Source organism: Crocodylus siamensis, chromosome 6 (genome assembly GCF_052110815.1).
Source record: "Crocodylus siamensis isolate JL-2025a chromosome 6, ASM5211081v1, whole genome shotgun sequence".
Classification (NCBI taxonomy): domain Eukaryota; kingdom Metazoa; phylum Chordata; order Crocodylia; family Crocodylidae; genus Crocodylus; species Crocodylus siamensis.
Window position 1 is genome coordinate 33,739,632 of NC_143400.1, and position 19,133 is coordinate 33,758,764.

A 19,133-nucleotide genomic window follows, 5' to 3' on the forward strand; every position below is an offset into this window, starting at 1 on the left:
GTAGCATTCGCCAGCCAACGATAAGGCAGTGGAGGCCTGGGGACAGGTACAGCGCTGGCACATTGAAAAGGCAGGGCATGCAGCACCCACCGGGACTGTTGCAGAACTGGAGCAAAACGGTCTTTGATAGGGATCAAAGCGTGGCCTGTGCAACACGCCTCCTCTCAATGTATAATTTACAGTCCCTGCCAAGCGAGCGGCATCCACTGAGTGCTGTCAGTGGTAGGCAAGCAGAATCCCACAGCTCGCCCTGACTTCTTCAATAGATCAATGCGGCTCTTCCACATCATGCCTCAAGGCAGGCGCTCTACCACCCAGCTCGTCCAGCCGAGGGCTGGATCTGCTGCACACCAGTGGTTCCATCACTCTGGTCTGCTTCTGTACTTAAGCAATTAGCAACATCAAAGAGCCAGGGAGAGGCAACTTCTCATGGTCAGGAAAATTAAACAGCCAAGGAGAATGCAAAGCAGAAGTCACTGGGTCAGCAGTTTGAATACAAGAGAGGAAAACACAGAGGCATGCCCCTTTAAGTCCAGTCACAATCCACACCCCTGACAAATCCCATGAGACAAAGTATTTGCTGCGTCTCATCACATGAGGCCCAATGTTCCAGGAAGGGATAAAACTTGAATAGGCAAATGATTGAAGCATAAGAAAGGAATCCTTTGACAGCAGCGGCAAAAACTCAGTTGCACGCAGAGCCCAGGCTGCAGTAATTACATTAGCACAGCAGCACCAGAACACCCATGGATGTGGCTAGTTCCAGCAGAAGTCACTTTTCCCAAGGGCTTCATGCCTCTTGTGCACAGCAGCTGCAGCAGGGCACATGGGGAAGTGCACTTACTTGTCTAATGTCTGCGAACAAACATGAAGGTCTCTTGTGATCTGAGTATGGGGAAAGGGCACAGAGCCACAGGGAACCCCCTCTATTTGAAGGCCCATCTTCAGGCTAATGCAGCATCCTGCTCTCACCATTGCCTGCCCTGGGAGGTACCAGGTACGGAGCACTTGGGGTCCATGGCCCCAGCTGTAATGCTGTGCACTTGGAAACCTGACCCTGTCCGGCTGTCAAGCCTCTCTGCAGGGTTTGATAACCTCCGGTCAGCCCGTTTGCTTGGGACTTTCTCTTTCTTCAGGCACTGAAGCTTGCCAAGCAGCCGTCTGGCAGGCGGTGCACTCCCCCACTAACCACAGAAACAGCCGTGGGAGTGGCCCTGAGCACCAGGGGCAGCTGAGGAGACTCCAAAGGTCAAACATTGCAACTGCTCTGCGCCACAGCGCGGCATGAGGCTGGACCAAGGCATCTGCATGTTTCAGTGCTTGACCACTCTCATAGAAGACCCTTAGGCCTCGGAGGGTGGGCAGGCACTGAGGCAGAGAAGTCCGGGACTCTTCAGCCCTGGAAGTTTTCAAGAGCAGGCTGGACAGACACTGAGCTGAGCTGGTTTAGGCAGGGCTGATCCTGCTTCAAGCAGGGGACTAGACTAGATGGGACCTCATGAGCTCCCTCCCACCCCTGCTTGCCCCATGATCCCAAGGGATGCTGGCGGATGGAGTGGCAGCCAGCACAGAACAGAACAGTGCTTCAGCTTCTCCCTTGGGCTCCTGACTGTGAGTCACAGCCTCGGCACTAAGAGAAGGAGACAAACCGAGAAGTCTGAGAGGGAATTCCCAGAGAGGAGAGGAGAGGAGAGGAGAGGAGAGGCAGGCAGCGCGAGCTGCAGTAAGCGCGGCCGAGACTGCGGCTCCGCACCCTCCTCCAGCACCATGCTCTGTCAGCAGAACCAGCCACCTCTGCTGAGCAAGCTGCACGGGAAGGAAGGGGAGCTGAGGGGGCAGCAGAGGGGCTGGCAAAGAAGCCACTTCCCCAAGCTTTATCAGACAGTCCCATCATGGGCCAGGCAGGACAGGGCAACAGAGGAGACGGCACTGTGACTTACTGTAATCTTGCTGGCCCGGTTCAGAGCCTCCACCCAGTCCTGTAGGTCTTTTTGATCACTGGCTTGTAAGAAGTAACGCTGAGATAAGGCATTGATAACTATCAAAGGAGGGAACAAAGCAGAGGGGGAACCCAGTCAGTGCTCTGCATGAGTAACACCAGTTACATAAGGACTGGCTGACTGTCAGCAGCTCCTCTCCAGGCCATTCCTGCTCTTTCCCCTGGAGAGTCTGCAGGGGACGGCACAGGGATGCACCCCAACCCACCCCTGGGTGCAGCATGGCAGCCGTGCAACTGCAAGCGGGCAGCTTACATGGGAATGCAGGCTGGGAGGTGAAGAATACCACATTCAGCTGAAACCACAGAGCCGGTGTGTGCTGTGAGCCGGGAAATATCGCAACCTAGAATCTAACCAGGACAGCAGCTCTACCGTCCTGTGGAGCTGCTGGGGTCTGCAGCCAGCACCCTCACTCACCACCTTGACACCAGGCCTCTGAAAGGAGAGGCAGTGCTGCTCCCAACCCACTGTGCTGGGGAGTCCCTTGGCACCACAGGGGCCCTTGCCTCTACCCTCTGACTTCTCAGCCCAGGCTGCCTACTGGGTGCTAGCCAGTCAGGTCAGAGGAAATGTTCTCACAAGATTTCTGCAAGCAGAAACTTGAGACATTTGTCATTGCACAAGACTGCTGAAACCCCTGCTTCTCTGTGGCAGCTCCTGCCTCCCCACAGTTGTCCAGGGCCAAGCAGCACAGAGCCAGGCCCTGTGCTACAGCCAGCAGGCTGGAAGAGACAGCATCTCGCAGCGCTTGCAGAGAGGCACTGCCCTTGGGCCAACCTTGGCTTTCAGCTGCCTTCACACGTTGGTGCTGGCCTTCTGCATGGGGAGGGGATTTTAAAGCCTCCTAGGCAGCTTCCCAGCAAACAGAGGACCCCAGGCTCAAGCGCTGTAACAAAGGCCTAGTATGATTCCCAAGGGAAGCTCTGCAATTCCCACGGGAAGCTCAGGAGCCCAGCAGGCTCTCATTGCCTTGGCTTCCTCTGAAACCCCCTCCCACAGCACACATTACTCACCAAAGCAGAAGGGGGTCTTGGGTTTCTGTTTCGGGGTGGCAATGCTGACCTGAAGAGGAACAGAGAGCAGCAGTCAGGGGAGCAACACATGGGGCACAAGAGGCTCACGTGCACACAAGGAACGTGGGTGAAGACTAGCAGGGTGTGAACCCAGGTCTCCAGCTCTGCCAGGGAGCCAAGCCCTGCAGTCCCAGGAGTTCATCGTCACTGCAGTTTTGTTACACAGGCTCCAGCACCCACTTTGCTCAAAAAAGGGCACTGACCACCACTGCATATGTCAATTTATAGACCATGAAGCAACTTGGCCAGCCAGAGCCCGGGCAGAATGAACCTGACAGGTGGGAGAGGCCCAACCAGCCCATTCTTCCTCCCAGGCCTCTCCATCTGGGCTGCACCCCCTGCAACAGGCGCGCTTGCTGCACCCCTCTGAGGGGCATGAGGCAGAGATGCTCTGGGGCAGGGGTGGTACTTGCACAGACACTCAGCATGAGTGACAGCATGCACCAAGACCTCATAGGCAGGATGCGTGTCAGTGCCAAGGAGGCCCACACCCCTCGCCTGCAAAGACGGGTTTGACTATTTGTCTGGCGAACGCAGCAAGGGCAGATGTGGCACTCACACATGCACATGCTCACACATGTACACGCAGGCAAACACATGAGAGCCCTGCAGAAAGGGCTGCCACAGGGAATGCCCATGCTTCCTCCCACCTGCCACCTCAGCCACGAGCAGGCTCCTGCGCTGCTGCCATACTGTGGCATCTTCTGGGGTGGCCTTTTCCTCTGCTCACAATCAACCGTGCCACACAGCCAGTCTCCCTGGCAGTGAGCCAGGCCAGCCTCGCTGCTACAGAACCACCCTATGTGCTACCAGGCTGTCAGCCTGCCAGGTCAGACACCATCGAGCACACGTCAGAGTGCCAGGAATCATGCGAGCCCCCCAGGGCTGCTTTGCACAAGGAGCCGCTCCCCAAGGGAGCAAGCTTCAGCAACCCCCTCATATCCAACTGAACGCAGCCTGCGTACAGCGACTAACCAAAGGAAGGTCAGCTCTGAGGCTGGGCCTTCATCGGCTGCTCCCTGCCCCCACCTCAGGCACTGGCTTTGCTGCACAAGGACCCACAGAGCCTTGAACATATGGTGGCCTAGCATCGATGCTCCATGTCAGCAATTAGGACCACTGAAGGGAAATAGCAGTGGTTTTTCCCCAAAGAGTCATTTGCATGCAAATCTCCCCCGGGGCTCTGGGCACTCCACTCATGGAGCATTTCTCCTGACAGGGTTCCTGCTCCTGTGCCAGGCTGTAATGCTTTCAATATGCTTCTCCAGTCTTTCCAGTGTATTTGCAATTGGTGGTTACAACCCCTGACAGAAGCCAACCCTTCAGTTTGCAACCGAGCCCTGGGCTGCAGCAATCTTCCTTCAGGCCAGAATGTGGATCATTTGTCAGCGAGTTTCCCTCCGACCCAGGGGTGGGATCCCCCTAGACCGCCCTACCCCACACGGGATTCATGTAGACAGCAGGAAGAGCAAGGAGCTCCATGTCTGGGTCTAGCTGCAGGAGCAAAAGGTGGGACAGCCTCACGCTGGATGCAGAAGACGGAGCATCCAAGGGAATAAGGGCCACAAATGCAACCCCACTGCAGCCACATTCCTCTCCCCTCTGCCCTGGGTTCCTCTGGCTTCCTCTGCCTCAGTTCACTCGTTGAGGGTTCGTGCAGACCACTCCACCACGCTATTCGCCTGGAAGCAGGCTACAGAGAACAAGTGTGGACCTGCTGCTCGCCATCCCTCACCCCACAGCACAGCACACCATACAGATGTCCAAATCTCCTGCCCCAGAAACATCACCCTGCCTAGCTCAGTGTCTGCCCTCTGGTGCTTCTAGGGCACGTCATTATCCTCCCCACAGCACTGCCGGAAGGAGGGGGCAGTGCATAGCATCCATTAATTCTCTCCAAGCACCACCCTAACATTACCTTGGAGATGTAGGTCAGTGGCAGAGATCCAACAGCTCCTGAGCCGACAGCCAGGTTCTGCAAGACATTGGCAAGGTACAAAGAGTTCAATGACAAGCAGACAATGAAGGAAGCAAGGAAGAGGATCAGATAATGACTGATGTGGGCAGAACAGCAGTCAGCAGTCAGATCACCTGCTCAAGCAGCTGAAAACCTGGGCTCCAGCCTGCTGCAGGCCTTGGGTGCAGACTGCCCTTCCCTCCTCCCCCCGACCTTGCACCTGTGCAGCATCTAGCACAGAAAGGCGCCAAACTCAGGGCAACCTCTAGACGCTACTGTAATACAAGCACCACTGGTGTTCGATGATCCTTCCTCCCCTCACAGTCCCACGGTTCTGCCTTTGACCCCTCCGAGAGCAAAGCAGGAGCGCAACTAGCTTCCCGGATCAAGGACAACAAGAAGTCCTTTTTTAAATACATAGGGGGCAATAAGAAGGTACCGGGTAATGTGGGGCCCCTGCAAGACACACTAAGGAATTTGGTTGTCACACCAGACGACAAAGCCAATGTATTTAATAATTTCTTTGCCTCCATTTTCCTGAGCAGGGACCGGATCAGCCCCCCGCACCGGGCCCCACTCAGGCCCCAGGGCAAGTGCACCTATGCCAAGGGTCAGGGAGGATCTAGTCAGGGAACTTCTGGAGGGACTGGATGTATTCAAATCATCAGGTCCTGACAATCTCCACCCCCAAGTACAGAGGGAATTAGCTGAGGTCATTGCGGGACCCCTGGCACAGCTGTACGAGCACTCGTGGTGCTCTGGTGTGGTGCCAGAGGACTGGAAGAGGGCCAGTGTGGTTCCCATCTTCAAAAAGGGGAGGAAGAAGGGCCCGGGGAACTACAGGCCACTTAGTCTTACATGGATACTGGGTAAGCTTTTTGAGAGAATTGTCCTGGCATATGTCCACGAGGGGCCAGCGGGGGAGATTACGCTTAGGGGCAACCAACATGGGTTCATTTGCGGCAGGTTCTGTCAGACCAACCTGGTGGCCTTCTACGACCAGGTCACCAAATCCTTAGACGCAGGGGTAGCAGTGGACATAGTCTTCCTGGACTTCCGGAAGACTTTTGACACTGTCTCTCACCCCATTCTCATTAAGAAACTGGGGGACTGTGGTGTCAACACCTACACAGTCAGATGGGTCACTAGTTGGTGGGAGGGCCGCACCCAGAGAGTGGTGGTGGATGGGTCATTTTCGACCTGGAAGGATGTGGGCAGCGGGGTCCCCCAGGGCTCGGTCCTTGGGCCCGCACTGTTCAACATCCTCATCATTGACTTGGACGAGGGGGTGAAAAGCCCCCTGTACAAATTTGTTGATGACACTAAGATGCGGGGGAATGTGAGCATGCTAGAAGGGAGGAGTAGGCTGCAATCAGACCTAGACAGGTTATAGGGGTGGGTGGACGAGAACAGGATGGGATTCAACACTGACAAGTGCAAAGTGCTCCACCTGGGGAGGAACAACCGGCACCATACCTACAGGCTAGGGAACTCCCTTCTTGTCAGTGCAGAGGCAGAAAAGGATCTTGGAGTCATCATTGATGCTAAGATGAACATGGGCTAGCAGTGTGGGGACGCGGTCAGGAAGGCCAACCGCACCTTGTCCTGCATCCACAGATGCATCTCGAGCAGGTCCAAGGAGGTGATCCTCCCCCTCTATGCAGCACTGGTCAGGCCGCAGCTGGAGTACTGCGTCCAGTTCTGGGCGCCACACTTCAGGAGGGATGTGGATGACATGGAGAGGGTCCAGAGGAGGCCACTCACATGATCGGGGGCAGCAGGGCAGGCCCTATGAGGAGAGGCGACGGGACCTGAACCTGTTCAGCCTCCACAAGAGAAGGCTGAGGGGGGATCTAGTGGCCTGTTACAAACTAGTCAGAGGGAACCACCAGGCATTGGGAGAGTCCCTGTTCCCCCGAGCACCGTCAGGAGTGACCAGGAATAACGGTCAAAAGCTGGCAGAGGGGAGATTCAGGCTAGATATCAGGAGTCGCGACTTCACTGTCAGGGCGGCTAGGATCTGGGACCAACTTCCAAGAGAAGTGGTGCTGGCAATTACGATAAAATGCAAGTTTACTCTTTCACATCAGAGAACAGACTGTGAGCTCAGGGACACGCTCTGAAAGCAAGTATAGCCACCTCACTAGGAGGTATAGTTCAAGAAGCCCCAGGCTCAGCCCATGAGAAACCCCAGGAGCTGTGGGATACCCCGCTGTCTGAATTCCTGCACCACGCCCCAGGAGCACTCCTGGAGCCAGCAGTCATGCCGAGCACAAACTCCCGCTACTCCAGCCTGCTGGGGCATGGGCCCAGAAAGACATTTTCTGCATGATGCCTTTCCTGGGACAACCAGTTTCTCATCATCCTCACGGCCTACAGCCCACAGACACATGACACCTTAACAGGGATTGCCCAGCTCGCACTGGCACACCCATCTGTATCCTTGGATGGCTCCAAGCAGCGACGTGCTGTGGGGCAGAGCTGCATCCAGGAGCGCACAGGGCACAGGACTGATCTGAAAAGCTTCCTCCCGCACAGGCTCAGCCCCTTCCTGTTCAGCAAAGCCCTTACACCCATTCTTCAAATCCCACTAACTTCAGAGACACCCAAGCCCACGCTCGCAGGTCAGGGTGTGAGATGCACCCGGGGCCTAAGTGTGGGGCTGCTCTGCTTCCCACATGGAGCACGGGAGGGGGCAGGCATCTCTCAGTTCAGTCAGGCAACCAGCAGGGAGGGTCTGCTGGCACCGGCTGAGCGCGCCCCTGGGTGCCACCCTGCTCCCAGATCATGGAGTCAGCCAACAACAATACTGCAGCCCCAAGGGCCAGACACCAGGTCTGCAAATGTCTCCTGCTGCCCCTGGACTTCGGGCCTGGGGCTGGCCCACTGCCATGTCATGCAGGCCCCCAGGCTGCATAGAGGAGCAGGGATCAGGACTGTTTGACACCGGCCCTCACTACTGATAATATTCCTGCTTCCTCTAAGCAAAAGCCCCAGGCTTTTGCCCCTTGAAAGGGAACAGCTGTTTCCAGCTACCTCAGGCAGAAGGCTGCTCAGGCAATGTCAGCCAACGTCTGCATCCCAGCTGGGGCCTGACCCAAAGGCAGCGCAGCCAGACAGCAGACCCCTGCATGTTTCTGTGAGCTCTGGATTCGGCCACAGGCCTGGGAAAGCAGCCTCCGAGTTAGAAAAGGAAGGGAGTCCCAACTGGAGTCTGGGGATGGCGGGGGGAGGGAACACCCTGATAGTGGGCTCAGCAGGTAGCCTTCAACCCTGCACGAGCACCTGGAGGCCACACGGGCAGCGTGGGAGCTCCCAGGTCCCTCCTGAGACAGCATCCCCATGGCATACTAAGCACCAGGAAAAATGACCAGCGTGAGGCACGCAAAGTGACGTGGCTCCCCCCCAGAGATGGGGAAGAGGAACAGGCGCAAAGCCACGTGATGCTGGCTGACAACCACAGGGCCGCCCAGCTCACGCTGCCTCGGGAGTGAGGGGGGGACTTCTGCGTCAGAAGGAGCCTACCATTGAACCACAGAGTGCACCAGGAGCCTCCAAGACTGGTTGGCGGCAGCGGGACTCCAGCTGTTGCCAGCCGCAGGGACGAGCCAGGGCTTTGGGCCCCTGGGAAACCTGCTGCTTCCAGCACTGCAGGTGCTCCCTCTGCTCATTTTCACCAGGGCCCAATCCTGGGGAGCCACAAGCAGGAGCAGGAACTCAATGTGAGCACAGTGCGGCGGCGGGAGGCCAACCCCAGCTTCCATCCTGCATCTGCACAGGGACTGAACAGCAACTGCACTGCTAAGGCAGACTCAGAGCCAAGCCAGGCTGGCAGGGCCCTCGGGAGGTCACACCTAGCCTACCCTCTGCTCAATCCCTGGCTGAACCCGCCTAGCCAAGCTGAAGCATGAGAGTCCCTTTGAAAAAGTCAGCTTCATCTCTGCGGCAACCATGCTAGACTCCTAACCGAGGGCCCGGGGACTGCTGCATATGCCCCAAAGCAGGAGCTCCTTTACCAGAGTGACACGAGCACCGCAGGGAACTCCTCGCTGCACCCCGGGGGCTCACCTGGGGGTTGTCCATGTACCACAGCAGGCAGTTGGCCTGGGTGTCCAGGATGAAGTACCTCCGCAGGAACTTGCCGCAGGTCTCATTTTCTTCAATGTCCAGAAACCCACAGATGCGATTCTGCCGATCCACATAAGGCATGCCGGGCTCCTTGGACCATCACCCTACAACACACACACCAGCGGTAAACACCAAGCACACCCGCTGCTCTGCCAACCCAGCTGCTGCTGCCAACCCCTAGTCCCCTGCCAGCGTCCACGGCACTGCAGATGTCATTGGGACCCACCCGCCTCTCACACTGCTTTTGCCCAGCAGGCACCAGGTCCTTAGAGGGCATGGAGTGTAAAGAAGCCAGGGGTGAGGAGGAACATCACCTTCCTGAGGTTTGCATTTGACCTGCCAAAGCTGCTCTGCTCCAGGTCAGGGAATCAGCAAGCCAGCCAGCAGCGGGCCAGTCTCACCACACCGGACAGGGAGCATTTGCAAAAGCTAGCCCCGCCTTCTCCAAGCCACACATCATTTCACTGCACAGCAATTTATGAGTTACACACCCCACTGGGCTCTAGCCCGATACAGCAGCCATGCACCTTCCTGCAGGATGGCTGCAATAGGGATTAAAGGATTAGGAGCCTGATCCTGCCATCACCTCCACCCAGCAGGTTCCCATAGCAACCCCACGGAGCTCCAGAGCACTCCCTGCAGGCTCGTGGCTGCATACCAGCCTCGGCCTTGGACCAGCCCTGCTATCGTCCAGATTTCCTGCCACTGCTTCCAGGGCCCCACAGCCCATGGAAAGACAACACCCCCTCCACCACTGTACACATGTGCCATGGGACGGCTGCCAGACAAAGAACCCAGCCCCTCCTAAGCAGCAAGGGGGCATGGCCATGGCAATATGGGGGCACCAGTAAGACCACATCCAGAAAACACCAAAGCAGCTGAGCCGAGGGGCTGTGGGAGTCCAGAGGCTTCCAAGAACCACAGATGGACTGCATCAGTGTGCACGGCTAGGCAGCAGCCAGCAGGCTGGACCACACTGGCAGCTAGTAATGTGGGGACTGCACTGCTCCTTTCTCCCCTCCTGCTGAGACCTTACCACTGCACAGGGGCTGTCCACAAGACACTGCAGTTGCAACAGCCCTGAACAAAACAGTGGTCCCAGGCCCAAGGGGAGACAACGCCTCAAAGTCCCTCCCAGCAGGAACAGTCACCAGTACAGGGAGGCAAGGCACCCGTCCTGGCCTGCTCCAGAGGTACACACCAATCCACCGACTCAAAGCAAGCACACTGGGAGGAACAGGACAGCTGCAGCACACGGGTGTGATGAACCCTGGAGGCTTTTACCCCAGGGCAAACACAAGCCGCCCAACCCCCACCATCCATCTCAACCAAGGCTCCAAGGAATGGGAAGCAAACTGCAGCTCCTGCAGAAAACGGGTCATGCCAGGATGCAGCGTCAGCAAGGAAAACCACGTCCAGGCCTTGCTGGGTGACAGCATGTCGCCCTCCTTGCTTGAGCCACGAGCTCTTTCCATAAGGACCCTCGTGGCTCAGAGCCCTGCCCAGAATGGCTCAGCTTGCTCCCTACCCCCAGCACTCAGGCAGGCTGCAGGGGTGGGCCTGAATGCATTCAGAGAGCACCAGACCAACGGCAGCTGCACCAGACACAAACTTCCCCTTTGCAGCCCCGGGAGTTTTCCAAGCACAGAAAGGAGAGCAGGGAAAGACTTAATCCTACCAAGAGCAACCCTCCCTTGCTGCCTGCTCTCTGCCTGGATACCACAGGGGCACTGGGGAAATCCAGCGCTAGGACAGCCAGGGGCTGGGTTTGATAAGTAACTGGCTAAAAGACCAGCAGCTGCAGCCAGTTTGCACCAATGCTCCAGTGAGATCCAGGGCGAGACCTGGGGCCTGGCTGGACTGCACAGCCTGTGCACACACACTTGGCATCAAAGCAGAAGTACAGTGCACTGCTCCAATTTGCCAATGGCTTGCATGCACTCTGCACTGGTGCCAGTGATGGGATAGGGTGCAGCACCATGGGGAAGGAGGCCCCTTAAAGGTAAGTGCGGTGAAGTCAGTCTGTGGGGCTGGGTCACCTCACATTTTGTGTCATCACTGACATGGGTGCTGCGTGGGCATGAGTTGTCCACCCCGTGCCACTGTGTGCTGGTGCAAAGCCCAGGTGCAGAAGGTGCACAGTTAGAAAGGCACCGTCTCACTTGCCTTAGGGAGGAAACCTCATAACTGCTGTGATTCGAGGGGCCTGCAAGAGAGCTGGCTGCAGATTCAGGCCACAGTTTCCCGAGCATGGGACGGCAGAGCGTGCACGTGCGATACAGGAAGCACAAATAAGGAGCACACAGATATGGAGAAAACACCGGGGCATCCTCTGCGCAGCAGTTAACAGGACAGCAGAGGCAGGGACCCAGTCTGAGGCTGTATGCTCCAGCCGGCAGCACCAGAACTTCGGGGTTCTCCGTCAAGCAAGGAGCCAGGGTGCATTCACCTCAGAGAGAACGTGCACTGACTGGGAGTCACTGGTTGAGGTGCCTGAGGGTGGGTAGGAGGAGTGTAAGGGTGCTGGTTCCCAGCTAGGGGCAGGACAGAGATAACCAAACCCAGAGCCAAACTGATTTTGTGCTGAGGAATCAGTGTCAGCCAGGCCTCAAGGCACTGCTGCTACTCACACAGCCGTAAGATGGGCAGGGAAGAGGAGTCTCATGGAAATGCCTGGTCCATCTATATACCCAGGACCAAGTTCAGGACTCAACTCTGCTGGCCTCACCCTGCCAAGCACCGAGGCAGGTGCCCACATGAGCTTGGGGGCATGTCAGGCCCAGCAGGAAGCAGCTGAGGAGCCTTGTAAGTCACAGGGCAGAGCATGCATAAATGATCAGACAACTTCTCAGGCGTATACCTGACCAGGGCATTCGCACCCATCCACCTACAAGCAGGCAAAGACCACTGAGATGCCCTCCACGCCCACCACAGAGCTTCCAGACTGAGGGGACTGCCAATGATCCCAACAGCCTCCGTTTTCACCCAAGGCCCATCGACTCTGGGTCATGCAAAGTTTAAAAAAAAGAGCCCAGAGATAAAAGGGTAGCTGTTGTGCCCCAGGAGACGCAGATTAGCTGAGCTGGGCAACAGGCAGGGTGGTGCTGCGCTGCAGAAACTCTCTCCAGATTCAGTCACAGGCAGGACAGAAATCTGCAACTTTGGCTTTTTCTCCCCTCTGCCTCGACTGACCCGAGTCTGAATGGGAGGGTACAAACCGCTGAGCTTCCTCTCCACAGGAAGAGGGGATGGGGGTGATCTGGGGCTGCTCTCAGGCATGTGACGTGCGGAGATTAGGAGCCCACTAAGGTTCCAGCATGCTGCAGGTGGGCAGCTACTATCCCCACCTCTCCCTTTGGTTACAGAGCCCCAGCCTTGGAGCCAGGCCCCTTCCCGACAGACAGCGCATTCTTGCAGTAATCATGGAGCCCTACATGAGTTCGAAGCACCCGGCTGGTGTTACTGGGGTCAAGCCTTCATTTTTCACCCCAGCACTACTGCTCACTGCTGGGGAGGGGACAGCAGATTCAGTGAGCCCCTGGTCTGTTCTGCTGTAACATTTCCTGCCATGTGCACATTTGCACTGAAATCCTGTTACCCATCTTCAGCTCGCAGCTCTGCACACCGGCTCGAGACCAGTTAGCAAAAAATACAGGTTCAGCATCGCAGTCTGAAATGACTGGGAGTCTTCAGCCGAGGCAAGAACGTCCGCCTGAGACTCAACCACCAATGATTTATCTGATCAGTAGGTCCCTTTGTTACCGGAGTAACCCTGTGCGCTGAAACAGATGACACATTTCTATTTCTATTTCCTGTATCTCTCAGAAGTGGAAGACAGTCAAGTCCAAGACCCGAGACAATGAGAAAGGTCAGACGGCAGAAGCAGCAAGACACTCAGCTGTGCGGGGAGCATTTGGGGCTGTTAATGATCCTCAGCAGGCCCAGCAATCACAACTCATTACATTATCCCCCTGTAACTATGGCCATTATGTAAACACCGCAGCCATCCTTATGGTGCTGAGCATAAGACATGCCAGCACGCGTGTGAAATCTGAATCTGATTCCTGGCAGCCCGTCTGAAATCGGAAACAGGTCTAAAGAACTGCCCGAGCCTTGCCATGAATTAGGCCCTTAGGATGTAATGACGGGATCCAATTTGTCACCTTGCGGCGAAGCACGGCCCGGACCGATGCGCCAGTGCTTGCTGGGCTTCTCTCTGCAGAAGGGCCATCTTTTTAGCGCCATTAGAGGTGCAACATATTCATAAACTTCCTCCAAAAAAAGAGCCCGGCTCTCGCCTGGCTCAGCTCAGGGGCAGCGAAGCTACTGGGGAGGATTTAGTGAAGAAGAGCCAACACAAACCCAGCTCGGTGCTGCATTTCAGGCGGATTAAGAAAGCTTCCCAGGAATTTCTGAAGCCAGCCGGGGACCAGAGAGGCGGCAGTCAAAGCCAGCAACACCATCGCTGTCAGCGGGGTCCCCTCAGGCGAGCAGGAGCCCGCTCCCTCCAGCCGCCCTGCCCGAGCGGCGCTCCGCGTCTAACGGCCGGCGCCCCCGGGGGGCAGCGCGACGGGCAGCAAACGCGCCCGCGAGGGCCCGCAGAGCGCCGGCGGGACAAGCCGCCCTGCCCGGGCCCGGGGCCCGGGGCCAGAGACCCGCGCGCACCCGGCGCCCCGCTCACCGCGGCCCGGCTCCCCGCGCTGCCTCCGCCCGGCGCCGCTTTCCGGGTCGGGCGGCGGCAGCGGCAGCGCCGGCCCCGGATGTGCGAGCGGCGGGCGCACGCCCCGCTCCGCCCCGGGAAGGCCGCCGGCGCGGGCCGTGCCCTGCCCCTCGGCTCGAGGCTGGTCCCGACCCGCGCACCCACCTCTGAGGCAGCCGGAGTCGCGGTCACCGCTTCCTTCGGGGGCCCGGCAGCGGCTCGCCCGCCGCCCTCATGCCGTCGAGGCAGCAGAAGTGGCGGTCACTCGCCTTCGGGGGCCCGGCAGCGGCCCCCCGCCGTCCTCGTGGCTCTGGCGAGAAAGCGCGCGCCCAGCGACGGTTGGCCTCGCGGCTGGAGGCGACCAACCCCCACCCCCCCCCGGCAGGAAGCGGGGCGGGCGCCTAAGTCGCCCCTCCGCGGCGCGGACCAGCCTCGGCTTCCCCGTCCGGCGAGCCTCAGGTCCGCTCCCGGCTCCCTCCACTCACTTGGTCCTGAAGCCGGCGCGCCGCAGAGCCGCCCGGCCCGCCAGCAGGGAGCTGTCTCGAGCGCAGCAGATTAAATCTCGTTAGCAAGTAAAACACTCATTTCACCCCAAGCACTTCCTATGGGCCGGGCCGTTTTTAGACACAGATTTTCCTTTCCACTCGAAGAGCTGCGACAGAAACCCTGCGCGCGCTGGCTGTGTGTGACCACGCTCCCCCAGGAGCTGTTAAAGCCGCAGCTTACGAAACTGGAGTGCAGACTCTGCCCCGCCGCAGGGCACGGCGCAGCACGGCGAGGCAAGGTGCAGGCTGCACCCAGTCCTGCACGCCGGTCCGGTCCAGCCCAGCCCAGCCCATCCCCCCGCAGCGGCGAGCGCGAGCCCGAGCGCCACGTCGTAGCCTGGCACCCACGGTCCCGTGCCAAGACCCTCGCCCGGCAGTTCTCAACCCTTTTAGACCTGAGACCCCGCCGGGAAAATGCCAGGTCTTTGCTTTCACTCAGTGTTTGACTGCAGAGAAAGATCAGAGCGATTCTTCTGGTGCGAAGAGCTCAGGAAGACCACAGCAGGGTTTCCACGCCCTGGCTGTTTCTTACGATCCGTGTTGGCACACCTGGCAGTGCTGTGGTACCCTGGCTGAGAATCGCGGCCCTGACCCCTTCCCCCCACGCGGGGTAGAGCCGACTCCAACGGCCGTCTAGAAAACGGCCTATGCACCACTCCAGCCTCCCAGCCAGGGCCCTCACGGGGCACGTGCCCTTCCCACAGGTCTCCCACAACGCTCACCTTCAGCCGTGCTTGCCCAGTCCCCTCCCGGCCGCAGGCTGGACAAGACCGTGCTCCTTCTCCGGTTCCTCAGCAACTCCACGCTCCACGCCAATGACACGGGCTCCGACCTAGGGACCACGGCAAGGCATTAGCGTAGCACATCGCCGTCGCTTGCCTTGGCCCAGGTGGGCAGGTTTCCGCCTGCTCCGTCATCCTGACGGTCCTGTCCTGTCCTCACTAGCCCACCTCGGAAGTGGAGCCCAGCCCCAGCATAACCTAAATCCCTTGCTTATGACATCAGGAGACAAAAACGGCCCTTCCCCTCCCTCCGTCCCTCCCAACGTCCCCCAGGAGCTGCTTGAGGAGCCGTGGGGTCCCAAATGCCATTACTGCTTCTCAGTTGTTACACCCAGGAATAATCTGGGCCAAGGTCTCTGCCTGTTGTCATGCAATTAGAGGAGGCAGCAGTGAGCTCAGGAAGTGCCTGGGGATCCGCCATCCAAGGGCGGATCTGCCAAAAATCTGTTCCTTTTTATTCTCCCCTCCACGCGCCGCCCCATTTAGCTGATTCATACGCACCTCCTGGACCTCAACCCTGCGGGTGACAGAGGCAGAGCCCCCCCGTATGACTGCCTCCCTTGGCCAAGTGCAGAAGCACCAGTGATGTCTGGTACTGCAGCAACCCCTACCGTGCCAGCTGGGGCCATACACAGCAGAGAGGGAGCAGCTAGCTGCGTTAGCTTGATGTCAGGCAGAAGGCAGAGTAGGCGTGCACCTTAGAGACGACAGCAGCACAAGCTCATGAGCCCAAGCTCTCTCTGACAGATGCTGTGAATGCCCAGCTCCCAGTTCCCTTCTGCCCTGTTGCACTGGGCTTCGAGCTATCCTTCACAAAGACATGTCTGTTGTGTACAAGCCCCGCAGTTTCGCTTACCGTCTGCTGGAGAGTCCGTCAGTGCCTGGAAGCATGGAAGAGCGCAGTACTATTTGGTTTCATTTGCATCTTTTCCATCCTTTACAAATTCCCTGTTGCCCCAAACATTTAGGGGCACCTCTGGATGCCCCAGCTACCCCCATAACAGCTGCACGCCCCAACGGACCTCAAATTGCCCTTCACTCTGCTATGCTGAAAGCAGACAGCTGGCTCTAAGGAGGAAGAGCTGCACATAACCCTTTGCCCATGTGTTCGCAGTGTACCCCGCACACACCTATGGGCACACATGCAGCCAAGCCATCTGCACACACAACGGAGTAGTAGTATGCAAAGTCTGAGGGCAGGGAAAAAAACCCAGAGCCAGCTATTCTTAGCAAACAATGTGCTTGGTGTTTTCGGCTTCTCTCTTTGTAGGTGAATCACTCACAGATGGATTTGAAAGTTTTTTTACCATGATGCGGTTACTTAAAATGATTTAATTTCTCGTTTTTGCTGACGTTTTGCAGCATGTGGTCTGTTCTGGAGCTGTCTGCTGTTCTCAATTTGCCGCGCGTTCTGCACAGCCCTTCTCCTACGTCACACAGCCCCCACAGCGGCTTGGCTACTGTTAGGCCGTAACCTCAGCAGCCAGCTCTTTCAGGGGAGCTCACCTGGGGCGGTGCTGAGGCCTCTTGAAAGTCTGGCCCCAGTTTTGGGTGCTGAGCACCTGCAGACCCGTCTCTCAGCTCTTTGGAAAAACTTTGTTCCCGCTTCCTGACCATCCTGCAAGCCAACTGCCAGCATGCGTCCCACCCGGACACCTTCCCCAGGCACCTTCGGACAAGTCTTTACAAGCAGCTCCCTTTCTGGCAACGTCTAGCTTGTGCACTCGATGGTGACCGGCACATGCAGGAGCTGAGCGTGCTTCTCAGCGACCCCGGGGCCTGTTTCCAAACAGACATCTGTGGGTGCCCTTTTGGCCCTGCGTGGGAACAGGGCGGCCTTGCAAATGAAGGCACAGGGTGTGTCTGCAGCTTGTGCACACACCCAGGCTAGCTGCAAACTGGGGAGCTGGTGTACAACTCACAGAGCAGCTGCACCAGCAGGGAGCTCCCCAGGCATGACTGGCAGCCGGTGAACTAGCTCAGAGAGGTTTCTGGCTGCTGCTGTCGCTCCTCAGTGCAGCACAGACAGACCCCGAGACTTCCCGGCCCATAATCTTCACAGTCCGTCCAGCCTGTTTGGCTCTTCCATTGGCTCTCTGCTTCCCGCTGTTAGGGTGCCCTTGCTTCCCACCAGAAAACCCAGGTCACCATCTGCTGGTGCCACACTGGTTGCAACTGGCAAGGGGCACTGGGCTCTGCTGTGGGGGTTCAAGTGCTTCTACGCAGGGACCGGTGCTTCTTCTGGCATGTTGGCACGCAGGGTGGAAGGCACCTCATTTACCAGAGCACTCAGCTCTTCCAATTGGGCTCTTCCAGAGCATATTTTTGGATCAGGGCATCTTTTGCAGATCTCGTGACAGCACCCAGGCCTGGGCTGGGAACAGCCCCCTTTGCTCTGGGTACTCACATGGGCTCCGGTCACATGGCAGCGCCGGGTGTATTTATAGACTCTGGGGACTTTTGCTTTCTTCTTCCTATATTCCTTGTAGTGATGCAGCTGCTGGCTGCACAGGCTCCCTCCCCGGGCAGGGCACAGCACTGCACCAAGCCTGCCACCTGCTTCCCAGCTGGGAGCTCAGCAGCCAGGGCTTCCCCACCCAACGCAGGTAGCAGCTGTGGGTAGGGAGCCACCCATCCGCTCTGTCTCAGGGCTCTGCCCTCCAGGACACCAGGCTTAAGACTCCCTCCAGCCCCCCAGAGCAGAGCCAGAGACAGGAGGAGCAGCAGGTTGTCCCCGGTTCCCTGCCTCTTCTCCAAGCTCTACGAGTCCTGGGGTCGCACCCAAGGCCTGTCTAGCCCAGCTTCTGCCTGAGGCTGGATAGCACCCTGTGCCCTTTGGGAATGGTCGAGATCCCCCCAAACAGGCAGATGTGGGGCCACAAAGATCTCATGATAACCCCAGATATGTGGAAGCTGGTCTAAGCCCTGCAGGGGGAGGCTTGACACTCTCCCCCAGTTTTGTGGGTAATGCTAACTGCTGCCATGCTGGATATTCCTGCTCTCCACGGGTGGTCCACCCCTCTTCGCATCTTGCTTGGGTCCTGGCCTCCACGAGATGCAGGGCAGCAAGTTCTACAAGCTGAGCTGGACACACTGGCCACTTCCTTCTCGCAGCTCTGAATGTGCTGCCTCTCTGCTTCAGTACCTGCCTCCTGATGCATCAGGGACACGCTCAGAAACCCCTTTCCCCAGCGGAGCTCTGGTATGATGTCCTACCCACCGGCTGCTATCCTGAACTGCACCCTGCTCCTCGGCACTGACTGGCACCCCTCTGCACTGTCCACTCGTGCTCTCCTCTCATCTTCACTTCTCGCACCGATTCACAGATGCAGCTCATTACAAAGCAGCAGTGGGTTACATAACACAATAAATCTGACATGCACAGGGTTAGTAAGGCTTTCCCCACCCCAGTACTGCCATTCCCAGGACACTAGCAGGCCATGAGCCAACACCCCCATCATTTGGTGGCATGAAGACCATGTATCTGAAAGATAAGAAGCATGCAGGTCTTGGTTGTTGGCATCTGAGCCTTTGGGAGTCATGCTGTCAATCTTCCCTGTATCATCCCGGAGAGATGAAAGCTTCCTCCTCTGTTTCAAGAGGGTTTCTCATGCAATAACGTGACTCCCAGAGCTGAGGTTTTAGCCCAGCTCCTACGGTTGTCCAAGGTGGCAGCCCCAGGCTCTGGGGCAGGGCCGGCGCCTTCCCATGTGCTCATGCAGCAAGAGCCCCCGGGTCCCACAGGGCCCTTATGTTCTGCCACAGAATAGCAGATACTCATCCCAGGCACATGCTGTGCGAGGGACGCACCCCTTCGTTATGGGTCCGCAGGCAAAGCGTGGTGGGAGATCTCCTGGGGACAATGGCAATAACCAGAGGAGGCATTAGTCAGCGTGCACAACCGATCCCTTGAGAGGCTGCGGACACACGCAGCACAGCTCGTTTGGGGAGG

General features: G+C 57.8%; 1 protein-coding gene across 9 annotated transcripts in view; it reads right to left on the bottom strand.

Moving 5' to 3' along the window:
- PLEKHA2 (pleckstrin homology domain containing A2) overlaps nt 1-15,601 on the bottom strand; it is a 34,739-nt gene extending 19,138 nt beyond the window's left edge. The window contains exons 1-8 of one of the 9 annotated variants that reach the window (XM_090053065.1): nt 15,494-15,601; nt 15,122-15,231; nt 14,340-14,390; nt 14,020-14,164; nt 9,096-9,259; nt 4,989-5,045; nt 3,011-3,059; nt 1,941-2,038 (exon numbers count right to left, since the gene is read on the bottom strand). In XM_090053065.1, coding sequence (XP_089909191.1) covers nt 1,941-2,038; nt 3,011-3,059; nt 4,989-5,045; nt 9,096-9,236 — 345 coding nt within the window. In that variant the 5' untranslated portion in view covers nt 9,237-9,259; nt 14,020-14,164; nt 14,340-14,390; nt 15,122-15,231; nt 15,494-15,601. The other 8 variants (XM_090053069.1, XM_090053070.1, XM_090053068.1 and 5 more) reach the window with 8 other exon arrangements.
- Nucleotides 15,602-19,133: the final 3,532 nt, after the last annotated feature.